We start from the raw sequence: 21,203 nt of genomic DNA, 5'->3' as shown, positions 1-21,203 counted from the left end.
GGTCATTCTGGCAGTAAGAGGAAGCATTTGGGTAATTCCAATGCCTCACAGTAGATGGTCCATATTTGACTCATCAGTCTGAGTTCCAGTGAGGTGCTGGGCCCTGGTCGGAGAGATGCCAAGTTGTTTTGATCTTCAAGGAGCCTATAGCTTAGGTGGCAAGACAAGAGAAATGGACTTCTCAGATACCCATTGTGGATTTAGTGTACCACAGCGTAGGGAGGAACCTCCCCAAAAGAAAAGTTAGGAAACCTCGATTCTGGTCCTAGACCCACAATAGACTAGCGGTGTATTCTTGAGCAAGTCATCATATTCTTTCTTTAAGGCTCAGTGTGTCTGTCAATGAGAATTATGTTTCTTGTCCAGTCTACCCCATGGAATTCTGTGAGGAACTAAATACCTACAGATGGTGAAATCCCTTTGAAATGTCTCGTTCTCACAGTTGTCACAAGTCGGCAACCTCATGTGTGTCCGAGATGCACTGTGCTCCATGAGGTTTGAGAAGGCTGAATTTTTCCCAGTGGAAACACCCAGTGTTTTCATCCAGATGGACTTGAACCACCAACCTTTGGGTTAGCAGTGGAGTGTATTAACTATTTGCACCCCTCTCATGTCCCTGATTGTGATCAATCCGCCCTTACGCTTTCCATCCTACCTTCCTTCTTTCCTAATAGCAGTGGCTCTTCAGACGGCCATTGTGAGAAGGCAGATGTCATTTCAAGTTACCGCCTGTGACCGTACATCCAACTCGCTGAGGGAGTCATTCGCTCTGAGACTTAACTTGAGTGCTATGGGGTAAGGTAAGCCAGAGGAAAGGCTGTGTCGGTGACTCAGTGTACCAGGGACACCGACCTTCCATTGCCTGTCTTCAGAGTGAGTGGTTAATGGATGGTGCTCCCTTCCCCCCACCGCATGTGCCCCAGGTGGGAAAGGCATCCTCAGCCATTTCTCTCAGTCAGAGTATTGATGTTTGGTTCTTCCTTATGGGCTCCCAATTGAGTAGTGGAGAATAAATGAGCTTCTCCCAAAGACCGAGCCTCTTCTCCTGACTCTAATTCCAGGTGGTGGGGTCACCTGGAACGTATAAGGAAAACTGAGGGTGGGGGGTGGTGGTGGATGGAGCAGAGACTTTATTTCCAATCTGACTCTGCCACAAACTGGCCTTACGACCCTCCTCAAGCCTCTACCCTTCATCGCCAGGCCTTGGTGGTGGTGTGGGTACAGAGATGAACCAGGTGACCTCTGAGGGACATGCCAGCCCTACTCTTCTTGGTCTACTTTCCGCAGCCTATAGGTGGCCCCCATTAGTCCTTTCCACAGAAGCCTTGCCTTGCAATAGGTGGTTTGGTTCCACAGATGGGCCATGGCTCTGACCCACTGAGAGAGCAGCTGAGAACTTGGTCTATTCCTGGAGTGCAGTAGGCAGCCTATGTGAGTCCGGGTAGACTAGAAAAAGAAATTCATGGACACTCATGTGTATAAGAAAGAGCTTTATAAACAAGGGCAATTAAATATGGAGGAAACATCCCAGCCCAGCCCAGATCAAGTCCATAAGTCCAATATTAACTCATATGTCTGATACCAATCTATAAATTCCTCTTCAGACTCACGCAACACATGCAATGACGCTGAATGCAGCATGATCACAGACCAGTGGGTGGAAGGTCTTGTGAATCCAGCGGCGGTAGAGGCATCTCTGCACTGGCAGGGGTCTCCAACATGGCTCCTTCAGCTCCAGGGCTCTAGTGTAGCTCCATGTGTCTTGTCCACAGGAATGTCTTACAGGGAGTGAGTGTGTGTCTCATCTCCAGCAAGCTTTTACTCCTTAGCGCCTCCAAATGAGGTCATCAAGCTGGGACCTGATTGACAGGCTAAATTCCACCCCTTCCCTCTTAATCCTCTCAAATTGATACCAGATTATGTACCTACCACACTACCCTCTCAGAAACCCCATCAGTAAACCACTTCCCTCTGGGACTTAGAAGATGGACTCCCCCCTTTCGGGCAAATCACCAGCCCTACCACTGCCACAGAGATACTAACAGAGTAGAACTGCCCCTTTGGGTGTCTGAGGTCTGAGACTGTCAGTCTTTACAGGAGCAAACAGTCTCATCTTGCTCCCATGGAGACTCGGGTGGATTTGAACACCAGCTTTGCAGTTAGCAGCCTGACACATTATAACCCACCATGGCTCCTTTTCAATCAAAGAAGGACCCCTGTTTTCCACACAGTGGTGCTTGTAAATGGCCTTTTAAAAAAAAAACTTTAAAAAATCTCTCCCCTGTCCAAAACTTTAAAAAAAATGTGTGGGCTATTTCTGTTTCCACCAAACCAAATAGAACCATGACTTCTATCCCCCCACCACCCCACACACACATCGCTGATTTCACATACCATATGTTTGCCCATGCTGTCACATGTTGGATGGCTGCCAGTGTCTTTTCTCTGGGACTGGGAGCATCACAGTGGCATGTTCCCCGGTGAGGGCACTTGTCTCCCTGGCTCCCCTGCGCTCCCGCTCTGACTCTAGGGCAGACCATCCGTTTGCCTTAAAGGTGAAACACGAGTGGCCAGTCTCTTCTCAAGCACGTGAACAAGAAAGCGATGATTCAGAGAATTTATAGCACCTGTGTAAGCTTCAACACAAGCATAAACGCCGAACTAAATCTTTGGGTCCAAAAAAGACATTAAGCTGGATCTTTATGCTTTCAGTGCCCCTCCCTGTCCTCATTTTGGAGTGATGTCAGACTCTGTTTTTCAAGGCCATCACGTCGGCTCCAGAGCCTACTGATGAATCCCTTCTGTGGCAGAATAGAACTGTGCCCCATGGGGTAGGAGATGGCTGTATTTTTGTCCTTCCCCAGCTGATCATTAGACAGTCAGAAGGCTGTGGCCGTTGGTGCGGATATTTACACACGCCAGCATCACAGCCCTGGGAGTGACTCATTGTGCCTTTTACCACCCGAACACTTGAAGAAGCATCTTGCCAGGAGAAAGAAGGGATGGCCCCACCCAAGCAACCACAACCAACCTCACTGCCAAAGAGATGATTCTGACTCAAAGTAATCCTACAGGTTCAGACCGATGTGCTCCTGTGTGGCTTTGTGAGATGGTAACTCTTTCTGGGAGTAGAAAGCCTCGTGTTTCTCCGAAGGCGTGGCTGGTGGTTTTGAACTACAGACCTTGTTGTTAGCAGCCCAATGCATAACTATTATGCCACCAGGCCTCCTTAGGACCAGGCCATCCCTCCAGATTCTGAAGGGTTCACCAGGTCTGCCTCCCCTGCAAAAGCCACAGTTGTCACCTCAGCTCTCTCAGAACCTTCAAACAATCGATAAGAGCTCTTTGAGCTGGAGCCCGGCTCCAGAGGGAGGAAGGTCCCTCTGTTGAGAAGAGGGAGTTCTGATGGGGTTTCCTCTATCGATGCCTTCAAAGCAAGGCGATGACCTGCCAATGACCTCTAAATGAGCCAGAAGCCATATTTAGTCGGTACCTCCCAGGTGGAAAATGTCATTACTTGATTCCTTGGCCCAGTCTAGGTTCCTACAGAAAGGAAGGACTCCCCATGTCTCTGGCTATCTCAACATCTGGAGAGAAGAAGCTGTGAGGCTATGAGGTCTCCTCACCTGTGGAACAGGAGACTTAGACTTGACACAGTGGTCGGCAGCGGCATCCCCACCCCCCAGCTCTGACTTACTCAGGTCTTGTCCTTGAGCTTCTGAATTGGGCCCCAACTGCTTCCCCCTGGAAACCTGCCACTCCAGTTAGGCCACCGTTGCTCCTGGCTGGCAGGTCCTGAGGCTGTGCTCAAGCCTGAGAGAGGATGTCCAGTCCAGCACGGCCGAGCGGCAGACACCACGCTCGGTGGTTAAGACAGACATGGGACTGAACAGGACATTTTCCTGGGCCGCGGGGACATCTAAGCCTAGGACTCACAGACGTGACCAACAGTGAGTGCTTCTGGGATTGCAGGAAGGTTAAATTGCACCATTTAGCTGGATCTTCTTACCAACCACAAAAACTAGGCACACAACCGTTGCCACTATCGAACAGCAATAAAAGGGGGCAGCCGCACACGTTTGCCTCCAAAGCCGAAAGGACACTTCGCCTCCTTGCGTTTCCATGTTCCTGAAGTCACTTCCTAAAAAACGTCTGGTTTTCTTACATCCTGGTTCCAACTGAGCTTGCAGTGCTTGGTGGTAAAGGGGCCGGCCCAGAAAGGGCTGAAGAAGTGGCACCCTGGAGGCCCAGGAGAAGGAGTATTAGCGATGGCCTCCTGAAGAGCATGATCTCCCCAGGGGAGGCTTGGTGAAATTTCCTCTTGTTCCTCTGGAATTGACTCGATGGCAGTGAGTTGGAGTTCTGGGGAAAAGATGACGACTATTGGTCATAAAGCTGGGGTTTTGCTTCGTCTTTAGAACTCAACTTTTCATTGTTTAAGAAAAGGTCGAAGATTTATGTGCTTTGGAACGTACTGGACTTCGGGAAGAAAGAAAAGTAGGATTTCTTTTTTTAAAAGTGGGGAGCAGAGAGAGAGGACATAAATATCACCAAAACTTGCTGTGTGGAGCATTCCACCTGGGGCTGAATCTACAGATATCGGGAAATCTTCTTTTCATCCTTTTCAACTAAGGGCGGGGAGCATTTCCTGCCTTATAAAGGAATAAGGAGGATGGGCTATTAAAGTAGCCTCTGTGGTTGGACCAAATAGGTAGGTTAAGTTTTGGTTAACCAGAAATGAAAAAGCAATGAATTAAGGTATTAATGAAAATGTTACTTTACATACACAGAACCAGGCCTTCAGTGAGGGGTGAGGAACAGGTTGTCTTACTGATCAGTCGATTCCCAAGGGTTGTCCCTACTCCCCATCTCTTGTGGTTTGCCCAAGAGAGCCTGGCCGAGGCCTAGCTCACAGGACCAACTGGATCATCCAGCATGGTAGACCCAATCCTATAAATCCTTATGTCATCCCAGTCAAAGCATTAACTGGATTCACCCAGTGAAGCCCGTGAAGCCCTTTGAAACCTGCTCAATGGGAATGAGATGAGGCATCCTTTTCCCTCGATAAGGCCCAGGGAGCCTTGGTTGCTCAATGATGAAGCCCGTGTCTGCTAACGGAGAGACTGGGTTTGGAACCCACCCTTCAGCTCTGTGTGAGAAAGCCCTGGTGATCTGCCTCCAGAAAGGTGGCACCCAGCTTTGGAAACCCTGTGGGGTGCTTCCCGTCTGCTCTGTTGGATCCCTGTGCGCTGGGAGTCCACTCAAGGGCACACGGCCACGGGAAATGAGAAGTCACCAGCTTGTCATGTCGCACAATCCATCTAAATGCGTGTCCCCCAGACTTCTTTTCTGAGACTGCTGCTATTGGTGATCACAGTGTTTCTGAAACTCCTCTTTGAGGACCGCCAGGAGAGGCATCATCCAACAAAATCATTTAAAATGCCAATTTCAGGACTTGAGTGATCCAATCCCCTTGGGGGCATATCCACCTTTGATTCAATTAGTCCTCTTTTGCTGTGCACACGTATTGATGTTGTTTGATCTGAAAGCACTCCTTCCTGCAGTGACTGGATCATTGGCATGCAATTTGTGTGTGAAGTGCAATTGAGGAAGGATACTTGAACTTCGGCATCCATGACTCAATGTCACAGCCAACCACCATGGATTGCTGGCTTTACTGAGGACCCCCACCCCCAGTTTTTATTGTTCCAGCCCCTACCCTGACTCCAAGAACAAAATGTGCAGAGGCTGAACTTAAAAAATAATTTTTAACGGCAAAGAAGCCAAAACCAAACTACAGGTGCAATAAAGTGTTCACTTCTATTGATCTGGACTAAGATTTTGTTTCCTTTCTTAAATTAACTTTTTATTGATCACAGCTATGACCTTAACTTGTGCAGTGTAGCTGACCTTCTTTAAAAGAAAAAAAAAGCGGCTTTGATATTTATTCCTTTTTTTTTTTTTTTGAGTAATGTAGAAAAAACCGTCTTGTGACCTTTCGTGAGCCAGTGACCTCAAAAGAAAGTACACATTTATCGCATGCACCTCATACCTCGGTTTAGGTAAAGCTCCCTGGACAGCAGTGGGCATCCCCAAAGCTTCTCCCTGGGGCCCAGAGAGGAACTCGGCCCGCTCCTGAGTGATGATGTGGCTTGCCCAGACACTCTGAACACCTCCTGGGTTCTCAGGACAAATTCTGATTTCTGAGACCACCTGCTTAGAATAGTAGTCCTCAAACTTGAGCACCTCACAGACGTCAGAACTCCTTGAAGGGCTTCTTTCAACACTTACTGCCAACGCCAACCTGTGAGTTTCTGGCTCCATTGATGTTGTTGTTAAGTGCTGTTGACTCAGCTAGACCCTATGTACAGCAGAATGAAATACAGCTGGGTCTCACATGATCCTCATCATTGTCATATTTGGAACCCACTCTTGCAGCTGCCGTGTCCATGCACCTTGCTGAGGGTCCTCCTCTTTTTTGCTGTCCCTGGACTTTACCAAATCAAATGCCCTTCTCCAGGGACTGGTCGCTCCTAAGACGAATTCTTGCCAACTCTGCTTTGAAGGAACCTTGTAGCTGTCCTTCTTCCAAGAAAGGTGTGTTGGTTCTTTAGGCGGTCCATGGTGCTGTCACTATCCTTCCCCAGCACCATCATTCAGATGCATATGAGATTCTTTGATTCTTGTAGATTCTTTTTTGTTCTTCCTTAGTCAGCGTCCGGATAGTATGGCTCGGGCCAGACGCACCGTAATCCTCAAAGTAAACTTCTTGCTTTGCAATATTCTAAAGAGGTCTTGTGTCAGAGTTTTCCAACCCAATGCGTCATTTGATCTCCTGACGACTGCTACCATGAGCATTGATTTGTGGATCCAAGCAAGACAAAATCCTTGACAACTTCAACCTTTTCTCCATTTATCATGTTACCTATTAGTATACTTGTGAGGGGTTTTGTCTTTTTTACATTGAGTGGTAATCTATACTGAAGGCTGCAGTCCTTGATCTTCATCAGCAAGTGCTTCACGTCCTCAACTTTCAGCAAGCAAGGTTGTGGCGTCATCTGCACATCACAGGTTGTTAACGGATCTTCCTCTCTTCCTGATGTCACACTCTTCTTCATAGCGTCTGGCTTCTCGGATGAGTTGCTCCACACGCAGGTTGAATGGGTACGGTGAGAGGACGCAGCCCTGAAGCACACTCGTCCTGGTTTTGAACCATGCAGTCTCCCCTGGTTCTGCTGGCACAACTGCCTCATGATCCGTGTATAAGTTTCACATAAGCACAAGGAAGTGGTCTGGACTTCCTGCTCTTCTCGGTGGTATCCATAGTCAGTGGGCCAGGGAAATCGCCATCCTAAGTGATGCTGATGGTACTCGTTCCAGGGACCACACTTCAAGAGCCACTTTAGTTTGTTCACAGAACCAAATGGTCAAGGCTTCTGTCCCAGCAGTAGGATGGGAAGAATCTATGTTCTGGAACCAGAAAGAACCAGATTAAATTCTGAGCACCCCTCTTTACTTACTACATAACCCTTGAATTAAGTCCCAGCTCTCTGAACCACTGTCTCTTCATCCTCAGGACAGGCATGAGCATGTCTCCTTCCCGGGCTGGTGACCGAATGCAAAGGGTCTCCTGAAAGTCATGGCCAGCAGCCCAACAACACTCCCCACACTTGGACTGATTTCTGAGGGTCACTGGCAAGATGGGACTTGTGGACACAACCTTGGTTCTCTGAGCCTCTCTGTCTCCCCTTCTGTGAACTAGATGAGTTGCTCTCTCCAAAGTTTCTTCTTGCTCTGACAGGCCCAGGCGTCTTTGATGTTGCTCTCAGTGCACTTATTTCAGGAGAGCCTGCTGAACTCAAAAGGAGCCTTGGAAGCACAGTGGCTAAAGTGCTTGGCTGCTAACCCAAAACACCTGCGGTCTCTGGGGTGTGGCCTGAAATACTGCAGCACAAGGGAGAAGAGGCAATCTGCTTCTGCAAAGATTTCACACACTCGCTTGATCGCTCCCTGCCATCAAGTCAATGTTGACTCCCAGCCACCCTATAGGACAGGGTAGAACTGCCCTCTGTGAATTTCCAAGCCTCTATATTCTTTCCGGGGGTAGAAAGTTTCATCATGGTAGTTAGCAGCCCAACACATAACCGCTACACCACCAGTAAAGACTCACAGCTTTGAAAAATCTTTTTGGGCAGTTGTAATTTGTCCTATAGGGTCACCATGAGTCAGAATTGTCTGGATGACCCCGGGTATGGGATTGAAGTCAAAAAGGGAAAAGAGAGGTACGGGGGATTAGAGTGTGGCCCTTGTGTTTTAGCCATTTACTTATTTCAATGACTGTATACACCCCAGCTCTCTTTAATACTGGGCACAGGAAACCAGACAATTGCGTTGCATAGCTAGATGGCCTTTCAGGGGGTCACTTTAGGTATTAGATGGTTTATCTGTTATCTAACACTGACATCTAGTGGCTTTTCTTGCTCGAAGACTGTTAGGTGTTTTCCTGTTAACTTATCCAAAGCTCAGCTGCGTCTACTGTAGATACTTACCCAGCAATCTTGTATGACTCGTTTTCGCTTTGCCAGCTACCATTGCATGCCCTGGGTGGCTCATAGCAATAAGCAGTCGGCCTTCCCAGAGCTAACAGTCCAATGGACACTCCACCGGGAGCAGAAAAGCAGTGCTAAACTCTGCCAGGGAGGTCAAGGCAGCGTTCATGGAGAAAGCAATCTTTGAGTTGAGTTGTAAAGGAGTTTGCCTGGTGACCTGCAAAGGGCAGGTAGAAGCCATTCTAAATAGGGAACATTCCATCTGCAAAGGTAGGGACCTTGGGACCAATTTGGAACAGGACTTTTGAATATCTGGAGCCCAGACGGTAGAGCATGGCGTCACGCTCTTGCCACTGTTGGCATTTGGAACTGGTTAAATCCTTTGTTGGCCAGGGCAGCCCTGTAGATTGTCGGATGTTTCACAGCAATACTGGCTTGGACCCATTAGATGCCAGTAGCACCTTGTGACCATCAAAAGTATCTCCCAAGAATGCCACATGTCCTCTGGTGGAGATGAGGCTGGAGAGAGGAAGGTGGGTACCATGCCCCACAAAGCTGTATTCATTGGTGGAGATGCTTGACCTTTGCGTCCAAATTGATAGGGAACCATCAAGAGGTCTTTACTAGAGAAATACAGGTGAGATGTGTGCTAAACGGAGAAGGTGGAAGGGCCATGAACCTGGAGGACCTGCTACAATGATGAGGTATACAAGGACCAATGGCCTGGGCTCAGGCAGTGGTCGAAAGGATGGAGAGCTGAGAAGAGCTCACCTCAGCAGGACTTGGGCCCTGTGTAGATGTCCATGGAGACAGAGAGAGAAGTCGGATGACTCTTGAATTTCTTGCAGGTACAATTCCGTCCTTAGGGTCTTGAGTTTCTTGCACATGCAATTCTGTCCTTGGGGTGGTTGTTTCCACAAGTGCGTATGAACGACAAGAAAATGATTGGCTTAGACTGCAGAAGGCAGCAAACCATGCATGGTATTATTGTACCTGTAAATGCATCCTGGCCATAGCAACCCCAACACCCCCCCTCAATTTATCATTACTATTGAGTCATTTCCAACTCAGAGTGACCCTGTAGACTCTCTGAGACTTTAACTATAAGGGATAGACTGCCTGATATTTTGCCCACAGAGCAGCTGGTGGGTTTGAATCATTGCCCTCCCCATTAGCAGTCTTGCCATGCAGTTAGCAGTCCAACACTTTCTGCCACAGCACCATCAGGGCTGCTACCTGCAGCGGTAGCAGGACAGGTAGCCAGAGGATTTCCATTTTCCAAACAAAAGGTGTAAGTGAAACCAGTTGTGCTGCCTTAATGAATGTTCTGTCACAGATTATTCTACTTGATCTCTGTGTTCAAATATCCATTGTCATGGCCACACAGAGGTGGCAGACAAAAGTCATGATTAAAGGGTTTATTAAGGAAACTAAAAAGTTGTCATATCAGTGAGAAATACTCCTGGTGATTGTTGACTAGGACATGTGACGACATTTCAGATCTGCTCATAAATGCCTAATAGGTGCATGCCACTCTGCTATGAACCTTCACCCAAAGGCATTTACCTCAAGCTTTGTGGGTCACCAAATCTGTCTCCCTGAATCTAGTGCCCAGAGGCACCCGGAGCCAGTAAACCTCAGTCCAAAGGCCCTCAGCATTACTTCCATCGGTCAGCAAGTCCAATTTTCCCAATTAGGTGTCCAGAGGCACCCCACTCCGCAAGCCAGTCTCCAGCACAAAAGCACACAACTTGCTTCGTGGGTTGGGAGAAATCCACCCCTCTGTGCTGTGCTCTGACTCTGGCCCTCACGCTGCTCCTCTGACGGTGATAGTTGTCTTCTGGATGTAGGAGGTTTACTGTGCCAGATCTCAAGTCCTGAGTCTCGCTGGTAAGGAGCTCCCTCCTCCTGCCGCCTGTTCCCCAGAGGACTCATTTTCTACACAGCAGGATGGCACTCCAGGGAATCCTGTCCGCAATTAATTCCAGGTGCATCCTGTCAATATCTTCCCCTACCTTCTCACCAGACATGCAGGGAGAGGTCTTTTGGTGGGGGGGTAGAGTCTTCTGCGGCTTACAAGAGCCACAGTATAAATAATTCGCTGCCCCCACACCAGCATCCAATGTTTGTTTCCAAGCCAGGCCCCAGAGAACAGTGAGAGTGGGCTGGCCACGCTCTTGTTCTGAAAACTACACTGCATGTCCAGTGTTCCTACTTTACAAAGGCCGCAGAGTTACCGAAGCATCCCTGCCTTTCCTGCGCATTGGTGGTGGTTTAGGTGGCATGTGTTAAATGGTAAGATTTGGTCGGTTCTTTCTTGGGGCAGAAGGCAGTACTAGGACTGCTGGAATCATCCCTCATATAAATGGATGGTAGTTGCATCTTAGCTTGATGCCATTTTGACATACAAGAGGTTTCATGGTGATTCTCTGCTCTCGGAGAGTGGGGGAAGCCTGTATCTGAAGTGTGAGAAGCACGTGGAAGGGACAATACACCCCATCGTCCTTTGCACAGCCTTGAACTACACTTCCTGCTGACAGCGCCTGCCTCTTTAGCTAAAGGCCAGATGGTTCTCTGCATTCTCAATCTGCCCATCTCCACTGGGATGTCCTATGGGCTCCTCAAACCTTCCTCCCAAAACCTGGGAGGCATACTTAGCTCCTTCTCCTTCCTCCCCAGCTGCATTCCTTCTTGGTGATTTCTATTTCCTAAATACTTCTCTGGAACCTCAGGACAGTGCAAACCGTTAACCACTCAGCTGCTAACCAAAAGATTGCAGGTTCGAATCCACCCACAAACATCTTGAAAGAAAGACCTGGTAATCTCCTTTTGAAAAAAAATCAGCCCTTGCTTACCCTATGGAGAGTCCAGAGGAGAGGTGTAGGAGAACATGAAATGTGTGGCTAGTTGCTTCCTTCATGCCAGGGGCCCAGGAGGACTGGTGGTGCTTAGCTACCTTGACTGAGCATTCTGACAAGGATCCTGATTCACCTGGAGAGCAGGTTCAGCTGAATTTCTGATTGTCACGGACTCCAGACTTGGGGGCGCCATGGAGGGTGGAGGAACCACAAAAACAATTCTTGCTCTGAGATAATCTTGAAGATTTAAACCAAAAAGATCTTCCAAGGTTATCTTAACAAGCCAACAATATGTAGTTTAACTTAACTAGTTGGTGTGTGTGTGTGTGTGTGTGTGTGTGTGTGTGTGTGTGTGTGTGTGTGTGTGTGTGTGTGTGTGTAAGACTGCCCGGAGCAAGATGCTCCTTTAAGAATGACCTATAGGAGAGATCAAAGTGACAAGAGCCGGGCACAGGGAAGCAATGTTCATGGGAAAAGGAGGCTGCGAATGTCAACTCAAAGAATGACACTGCATTGTCCAAGTCACAACTGCTGAGGCGATGGTAGATTTCCTAACTACAAGTTCAACAACAAAAGAAAAGAAAAGCAAGCTAGCCCTCGGAACCCAAATTCGACTCTGACAGACAGGAATCGTCAGGAGTTCGCATGGACTCAATGACAAGTTCCTGAAAAAACATTTCTCTTCCCTACCCGTCCTCTTCTCCCATCTCACCTGCTTCAGTAGCCTTGGACCTCTCTCCCTCACGGCAGCTCCCCATGCCATACAGTGATCTTTCCAGGACGCGGATCACATCATGCCCCTCCCTGCTCCCACCCCCCATTGCCTAGGGAATCAACTGCATTCTTCTATAGAGCAGAGAGCTCCTTCTATGACCAGACTCTGCGTGCCTCTCTCCCCAACCCCCTCAAACCCTGCCACTGCTCTGCTCCCCCTCAGCCAGACTTTGGCGGTGTGCTACCTGCCTCCCCACCTCCACACAGGCCAGTAGTTGTCCCCATGTGCCCATGCTCATGCTCATCCTCCTCCCTCAGACTCCTTTCCTGTCCCCTTGTCTAATATTTATTTTTCAAGATAGAGCCCCAGGACCCCTACCCGTATCTTCAGGCGAAGAATCAGATCACAGCCCCACTGCTGTTGACTCAATTCCAGCCTTAGATGGAGGAGAACCATTCCCTTGGGTTTCCAAGGCTGTAAATCTCTATGGGGGTGGAGAGCCTCGTCTTTCTCCTGCACAACGGCTGGTGGGTTCAAATTGCTGACCCACTACACTGCCACACTGCCATGGCCATGGAATTGAAGTCACTGACCACCTGTGGCAGAGGACCACCAGGCACATTCCCATCAGGGTGGGCTTTCACAGCCTCAGTTGTCTTGGGTGGGAAGACAGTGTCTCTGATATATACCTCCCAACTGTCCCCTCAGAATGATGGACATCTTAGATTCTTTGTCCTCCCGCCGCCGAGGCCCAGCGCAGGTGCAGAGGTTACTGGGCACTTCCAGAGTCTGCTCCTCGACCAGCTCTACCTTTTCTCTCATGAGATCTTTTCTTCCTTTCTTTTTACAGCATCTGTACTGCGGGCCACAGAAAGGGATACAGGGTAGATTGTCAGGTTCCCATTCAGAAATACAGATTTTGTTTTATCTCCTTGATTCCAATTCTCTCACTGTATCTGTCTCTCCCCTTGTTTCCCACTCCCTCCCACTGCTTCCCATTTCCATCCCTCTGCCTCCCTGAACCTTTCTGGGCTTGACCCATTGGATCCAAGGGATCATTTGTTCTCACGCTTTTGAAGATGGTGAGGCGCCCTAAGTCTCTATTCCCTTGGAGAAGAAGGTCATTACTGAGCCCTCAGAGCAACTGTTGTCTTAATATCTAGGGCAATTATGGTTGTGAGTGTACGGGACATGTGTGTGCACACACATGTATGTGAGGACATGTGTGCACACAACTTTCAGCAAACCCATGTGTGAGAGTAGAATTGTGCCCTAGAGTGTTTGTTTTTCTTTGTTGTTGTTGTTTTTGTTGTTGCTGTTTCTGTCATCTTTATGGGAGCAGATCACAAGGCCTTTCCTCAGGGGCAACACTAAGTTAACTTGATCCTTCAACCCTTAATCAACTGCAGATTATTTGTGTCACTCAGGAGTATGTGTGTGCAAGCCCCTTCGATTTCTTGGTTGCACTGATAATTCCTACAGTGCAGAGTCTGAGGCTGCCCACCCTCCTGATGGGAGCCTTCGGAGCCCTGCAGGTTGAAGGTTGAAGGTGTGCTAATCCATGCATCCTAGAACCTGGAGACTCTATGATGGTCCTCTTCTCTCTTCTCTCTCTCTCTCTCTCTCTCTCTCTCTCTCTCTCTCTCTCTCTCTCTCTCTCTCTCTCTCTCTCTCTCTCTCTCTCTCTCTCTCTCCCCCCCTTATAAAAGTGGTGCTTATAAAACACAGACTTTGACCCTGGTCAGGCTCGCTGGGATCTGTCTGATCTGAAAGACAGGGATGGGTTTCTTAGAAGAAATGCCTTAGACTTAGTATACTCTGGTGCACTCTGTTACCAGAAGATGTCACTGTTGGCTCAATCCAGGAGGAGGCATTAGGTGAGGCCCCTAGGTTTTGCGCGAAGGTGATTTAAACGGTCCAGTAGCCCCCATTATGTTGCATGCCTGGGAACCCTGGTTGCAAGATTAATCCCAATGTGGCACTAGAGACTTAATAACTTTTTCTTCCTAAATAATCAGACTAATTGCCTCTAAAGTATTGCCTCGGGCCTAGTATAAAGCATAATCAATATGTAATGAATGAATACCAAAACAAGGAGTGGAAGGAGGGAGTCCATTGGCCTAATAGTTATCTTTGTTGCTAAAGCCTATCAGGGAAGAAATGTTGCTCCCTTTGGACAAAGGGTTTTTACAGAGATGGAAGCTAGTGAAATCAGCAAGGTCAAATCCTAGAAAAGGATGAGATAAGGGAAAGTAGCCTTGGAACAGCTTCCTTCCTTCCTTCCTTCCTGATCCTTTTCGTTTTCCCAATGCTTGTTTATTCCACAAAAAATGTATGAGGCCATAATAATAACAACAATGAAACTTTGTGTGATTTTTCTTTTTCAAAGTATTTGTAAGAGTAAGTAGCTTTATGTAATGGGGAATGGCCTTCCTAGTCCCCAACTCCCTTTTCCCAGTTACCCAGGATGGTTCATGAAAGAAGCAGTTAAAGGAGAGCGCGAGGTTGCCCTCTATGTCAGGTGTAAAGGTGAAATGGTCAGGATGAGAGTGCTAGAAGAAATGGACAGAGCCGTGTTAGAGGCTCTAGAGCAGCGGTTCTCAACCTGTGGGTCGCAACCCCTTTGGGGGTCAAATGACCCATTACAGTGATGAAGTAGCAACAAAAATTATTTAATGGTTGGGGATCACCACAACATGAGGAACGGTATTAAAATGTTGCGACATTAGGAAGGTTGAGAACCACTGCTCTAGAGTTTTAAGAGAAAATACAAACAAATGATTGCAATTCAATATCGAAACTGTGCCAGTGCTGGGGCGACATGAAGGAAGAAGTGATGACGTAGGCAAACTGCTTAAAACAAAGGTGGTACTTGAAGCAGAATTTGAATGAGGAGTAAACTGTGTCCAAGAAGAGGGAAGGCCATGCCAGGCCGAGGAAGCGTCAGCATAGACTAGAGGCATGTGTGTCCCAGCATGCTGGGGTTCCTGGAAGCCCAAGACTTGGGAGAAATGTTTCTTCAGAAGACAACCACCAATCTCAGTTCGGGGGCCAACTAGAGTGCCCCCTGTCCCCCTTCAGATAGTGGCCTGTCCCCCTTCAGATAGTGGCTTCGGTGTCTGGGGCTGCAGAAACAAAATTCCACAAAGCGGGTGACTTTAAGGAGCAGAAATTGTTGCCTCGTAGATCTGGGGCTACAGGTCTGACATCAATATGTTGGCCACGTTGATTCCTTCTGAGGCTCCGATGGAGATCTGTCCACGCCCCCTGAGAGCTTTGGTGGCTCCCCACTTTGCTTTGGCTTACAGCTACGGTTTACATAGCGTCCTTACCCTGTCTCTCTGGCCGTTCTCCTCTTTGATAATGACACTATATAGGCTTAGTACCCACACATGAACTTAACTGAACGTCCTCCAAGACCCTGTTTCCAAGCAAGCTCATATTCACAAGCACCAGCGGTCAGGACTTCCGCACCGCTCTCGGGCTGAGTGATGGGGCCACAATGGCAATGGATACAGTTCCGAAAAGCCTCCAGTGTCATCTGCAGAGGAAGTGAAAGGTGGTGATTATGGAGATGCATTTTTCTTAAAGACACAACCCCAGACTTGTTGCTCCCCTTGAATGTGCCTGACGACACGGTCAGTCCCAATGTTTCCGGGTGCGCGTGCGCATAGTTGTGAAGTGCGCTAGTGTGCTGTTGGGCACGCAGCAGTTTAGCACTTTGCAGCTCCAAAGAAAGAGAGCTGCCCAGCCGGGCCGCCCCTTTTGCCAACAACACCTGTCCTTTCCGTGGCAAAGAAAAGGTGCAGTGTGGACCCGACAGAGTTAACTTTCCTGTGCTGGGATTCTTCTCCCGTGAGGCTGAAAACCCATGTCGTACGTTACAAATATGCCCCTGGCAGCTACCACGTATGTCTATTTCGGTCGGTTCCTGAGCGCAGTGTGTATTTCTGGAGGCCGACATTCCACTGCCATAACACAGGAGCTTTGTTGTTATACCGGCAGCCAGCATCAATAGCTTCATAGCAGGCGCGCTTTCATCCAATCTTTCGTTTTGTTCTTTGTTTCCATAAATGATCTCATTTCGAATGGACATTGGGGGGGGAATGCTTTTATATGTTTAATAGGAAACATTAGGCTTCAGCTCACCGCTGTAAACCACTTGCTTTCACTGAGTCTCTGTTTCGTAATCAGTCAATAGGAGTTCACAAGCGGGGAGGGTGAAATTAAATGGCGGCCTGGGTTCCCAGGCAGGTCATTGGGAAGATTTTGCCATTGATTGGAAAGGGAGAAGAAGGGGGTCAAGGTGGAGGCAGGGGGATGTGGAGAACTACAGGGCCTCTGTGCCCAAAGCCTAACTCTTTCATGCCTGTGGTAGCTGTATATCAGCACCTGGGGTGAATGAAGTAGCTGTCTCACCTACCTATCGGGACAGAGAGAGGGGACACATCTCAACAGATGTCCCTCATCCCCTAGTGGCCAGTGACCATCACATCTGCCGTGGACCTCCCTGATCGCACCTCGGTCCCCCACATCCCTGACTGTTGGTCTTTGTGCTTCATCCGTAGGAACTTCCACTACATCACCATCCTCCGAGACCCCGTGTCCCGCTACCTGAGTGAGTGGAGGCATGTCCAGAGAGGGGCGACGTGGAAAGCCTCCCTGCACGTCTGCGATGGAAGGCCCCCGACCTCGGAGGAGCTTCCCAGCTGCTACACTGGCGATGACTGGTCCGGCTGCCCCCTCAAAGAGTTCATGGACTGCCCCTATAACCTAGCCAACAACCGTCAGGTGCGCATGCTCTCTGACCTGACCCTCGTTGGCTGCTACAACCTCTCTGTCATGCCCGAAAAGCAAAGAAACAAGGTCCTGCTGGAAAGCGCCAAATCCAATCTGAAGCACATGGCGTTCTTCGGCCTCACTGAGTTTCAGCGGAAGACCCAGTATCTGTTTGAGAAGACCTTCAACATGAACTTCATTTCACCCTTCACCCAGTATAACACCACAAGGGCCTCAAGTGTGGAGATCAATGAGGAAATCCAAAAGCGTATCGAGGGACTGAATTTTCTGGATATGGAATTATACAGCTATGCGAAAGACCTCTTTCTGCAAAGGTATCAATTTATGAGGCAGAAAGAGCATCAGGAGGCCAGGCGGAAGCGTCAGGAACAACGGAAATTTCTGAAGGGAAGGTTCCTGCAGACCCATTACCAGCGTCAGGGTCAGGGTCAGAATCAGAATCAGAGTCAGAATCCCAATCCGAACCCCAATCCGCATCCCAAGCAGAACCTGACTCAGAATCTGATTCAGAATCTGACTCAGAACTCGAGTCAGAAGGAGAACCAGAAGGAGCGCACGGGCCCTGAGCCCAGCGAGGGCAACGCCAGCAACGGCACCCATGATTACCTAGGCAGTGTAGAGAAATGGCGTTAAGTGGCCCCGCAAGGTGTCTCTCCACTGCTCCCAAAGCGCCGCTAACAAGATGGCAAGTCTTAAAAGATGAGAGTGTCCAAAACACATCCTGCTTCCTTCATTTCGGAAGTGACCAAAAAAAAAGTTAGGATATTGCCTTTACAGTTGCCTTTCTATTAAATGTTATACTGTGCGAGGGTAAAACAAATCTCAGTATGTAGTGAAATTGTCTTTTTTCCTTTTACTCTCTTAGTTTCGGGGACTGTTTAGGAAATCTCAAAGCTAAACCAGACTTGCCAGAAATTGCTGTTTAGCGATTTTAGACAACTCTGAAATGAGTTTCTGAGACAAAATGTAAAACTTAAAATGTGACCGTTTCACTGATGACTGACGCTTAGACTGCAAAGGCTTCAGGATATGCTGTTCCAACGCAGTCTTGGAAGCAAAGGAGCATGCGAGCCAGGAAAGGGAATGCCAAAGCATTCCTTGGCTTCCGAGGTTTTTAAAACTCGGAATCTATTGAAGCAGGATAACAGCCGATGGCAACTTTTACTAAACCCAAAACAAGTTCGCTCCCTCTTCCGGGTGGCTGTATGTGAAATTTATTGGCTTTTCCAATAGAACAGGACTCCTATCTTGTTCATTGTGAGATGTTTGACATTTTCAACTTTTTCAACCTTTACTAGTCAAAGGTTTTAAACTGGGTGTATCTCATATTCAACAAAGTACCTATCCCACCCCACCCCCAATTGGAATAACCAATATTAGATCTAATTTCCGGACACTTTCAGGGCACTGTAGATTTAAACAATTCTGCTATCTTTTGGGCACTGCTTCTCATTCATTTTAAGGCTTCTCCAATTTGTGCTCATTCCAAATTAACCCATTTCTAGACCCTGTCCTTCATCATCTGACTGGTGTGTTGCTGAATTTCTGGTGGTATATAGTCCTGGATTAAAGTCAGGATTTGCTTTCTATAGAATTGTCTTATCAGTGTTGGTGTAGTGAGGTCCTTGTCAAGCCACTCTGGAACAGGAAACCGTGTCAAAGGATTGCTCAGTTTATTCTGATTAACTCTGAACGGGACCTGTTCTTTTCTCTTTTGTACATCTTTATTGTAAGACTTGCAGTTGGGCCGGCTATTTCGAGCCCCATAGATCTTTTTCGTGTAGACAATTACAAGAGCAAAACGGTAGAATATGCATTAGGACAGCCAGGACTTCTTCAGTAACACCAAAAGCTGGATGTCAGTATTTTGTGTTAGGCCTTCGAACAGATTTTGTGTGCCGGAGGGACAAAAGGAAAGAATGTTCTAGAGTGAGGTTACACAGCAAGAGCAGATGAATGGAGAGTGATTGCTAGTGTAAGTCAATGCAGAAAGATGCTTTGATGTTCTCAACTCTGACTTGAGAAAGATCAAATAAAAGTAGATTATTGTGCTATCTAGCATTGGGGAATTTCCATTTGGGAGAGTTGGCTACACTTTGTTAAGGACTTACACTGATGCCCCAACCCCTCAGCGGTCAATCAAACAAGGTGGCTGGAAGCAGCACCTCTGCTCTCAGGAGACACATGCTTTGAGGTATGACCATGAAGTCACATATGGTACAGTCTGCTCATTCGCATGATCTAGTTTCATCTGTATGAAGATGGCCACCAGTTAGACCAGAAACTGAACAGGGCGATGGCAAAGGGGCTGCCCCGCCCCGGACTCGGGGCTGCTAGCAGTCTAGCTCAATTATGTCGATTCTGACAGCGCGGCAGTCCTGGGAATTTGGAGAGTTGAAAAGCTACAAGGAAATTCTAAAAGAGAAAGTTTTTAAAATTATCATTGTTTTAAATCACACCTTGAAGTTCAAGTGTTTTTGAGTGAAATCTTTTGTGTACAGTGTGTTTCTAAAAAATAAAGATTCTGTATATCCTTATGGTATATCAATTTTGTTTAGTTTCGAGTGAAAATGTTCTTAAATGGATGGAGACCATTAGAGAACAGGACAAAGCCCGAGCCAGTGCAAACGCTTGTTCCAGGAAACAGAAACAACAAAAAGCATTTTGTGTTATTGCTGTGGTGTGCATGGTTTTGCAGAGATTAAGTGCATTCTCTCTGTCTATACTGATTATTGTATATAAGGGATGTTATAAATATACCTTTTGTCACCATCATGGTTTCAACTGTAAACATCTGTCCAATGGTGTAACTTTACAAATCCTTCACTGAATTTTGTGTAATTTAACACTAGATATGGAATAAAGTTTAAATTACAGGCTCTGTGTAATTTCATGAGTCCAAGATTTACAGCCACTAGACACTGTGACCCTCCAAACAAGCACACACTTCTCTTTTCTCAAGGCTTCCAGGCATGGAAGTGGGATAGCCCTTCTAACCCTCCGCACTACAATGGCCCGGCGGTGGTTGCATGCCTGAGAGGGCATGCTGCTTCACTCTGAGCCTACAGCGCATTGGAGAACTTCTCCATAGGTTTCCTAGGCACTCATGGGAGCTGACCTCTCCCCTGAAGCCACCTACTGACTAGCAGCCTCGAGCTTAATCACTGTCATCAAGGTTCTTCGGATGGCCTTAGTTTGAGGTATTTCCTTCTGGGAGTCTAGGTTGTTTCTTTTGGAAACAAACAAACCACCAGGTTATCCCTGGAAGACACAGTTTGCTTTGTGAATGCACGTGTGTGTTTTAGTGAAAATGGATTCGATACTAGGATCGTGTACAAAGACAAAGCCATGTTCTTTCTTATCCATCTCCTCTTACTCACTGGATCAAGGGTAAAGATAAGCATTCAAGCGCTGGCTTTAAACTCATCGACACAACTTTCTCTAACGTTATGCGACAGGCAGAGTTTTAAGGACACTCCACCATGCATTTTCTATCTTTCCAAGGGATCAGCGAGAGGGAAATCACAGTGGGAGTGGGGATTCAATCTCCCTCCTGGGCCTGTGAGTTGTTTGTACATATGAGAGTTTTCCCATCAACAGGTTACTGAGCAGGAGAAACTGGGAAAAATAATAAGGGGCCAAGAATTTGAAATGTTGTCAGGTGCCATTGAGTTGGTTTTGACCATAGAGTCTGTAGGCACAATGGACGGAACACTGAGACGTCCTCACAATTATTGCTATGCCTGAGCCCACGGTTGCAGCCAGTGCATCTTGTTGAGGGCCTTCCTGTTTGCTTGTTGTTTGTTGCCTGGAGAGGACACCTTTCCCCGGGGAGTGGTCTCTCCTGATCACATGTCCAGTGTACAGGAGAGGCAGTCTTGCCGTCCTTGCCTCTAAGGAGCATTCTGGCCATACTTCTTCCAAGACAGATGTGTTTGTCCTTTTAGCAGTCCATGGTACTTTCAATATTCATCACCAGCACCACAATGCAAGTGCATCCATTCTTCTCTGGTCTTCCTTATGCAAAGTCCCCACTTTCACATGCCTATGAAGCAAAGGAAAATAGCAAGGCTTGACTCAGGCACACATTTGTTCTCAGAGTCGTTTGAAATACCGTATATACTTGAGTATAAGCCGACTGTTTCAGTACATTTTTAATGCAGTTTTGGTGGTAAAATCACATGCCTCAGGATATTCTGGTTGGCTTGTACTCGAGTATGTACGGTATCTATCAAATAAAGTTCGCATTTCCTCGCCTTCAAAACCAGTTGCTGTGGAGCT

General features: G+C 47.6%; 1 protein-coding gene across 2 annotated transcripts in view; it reads left to right on the top strand.

Moving 5' to 3' along the window:
• HS6ST2 (heparan sulfate 6-O-sulfotransferase 2) overlaps positions 1-19,700 on the top strand; it is a 358,026-nt gene extending 338,326 nt beyond the window's left edge. For both annotated transcript variants that reach the window (XM_075539186.1, XM_075539185.1), the window contains one exon: positions 16,691-19,700. In XM_075539186.1, the coding sequence (XP_075395301.1) occupies positions 16,691-17,555 (865 nt within the window). In that variant the 3' untranslated portion in view covers positions 17,556-19,700. The remainder of the gene's footprint in view (positions 1-16,690) is intronic.
• The last annotated feature ends 1,503 nt before the right edge of the window (positions 19,701-21,203 follow it).

This window comes from Tenrec ecaudatus, chromosome X (genome assembly GCF_050624435.1).
Source record: "Tenrec ecaudatus isolate mTenEca1 chromosome X, mTenEca1.hap1, whole genome shotgun sequence".
Classification (NCBI taxonomy): Eukaryota; Metazoa; Chordata; class Mammalia; order Afrosoricida; family Tenrecidae; genus Tenrec; species Tenrec ecaudatus.
Note: the sequence above shows the minus strand (reverse complement) of the source record. Positions and strands in the feature narration are given on the sequence as shown.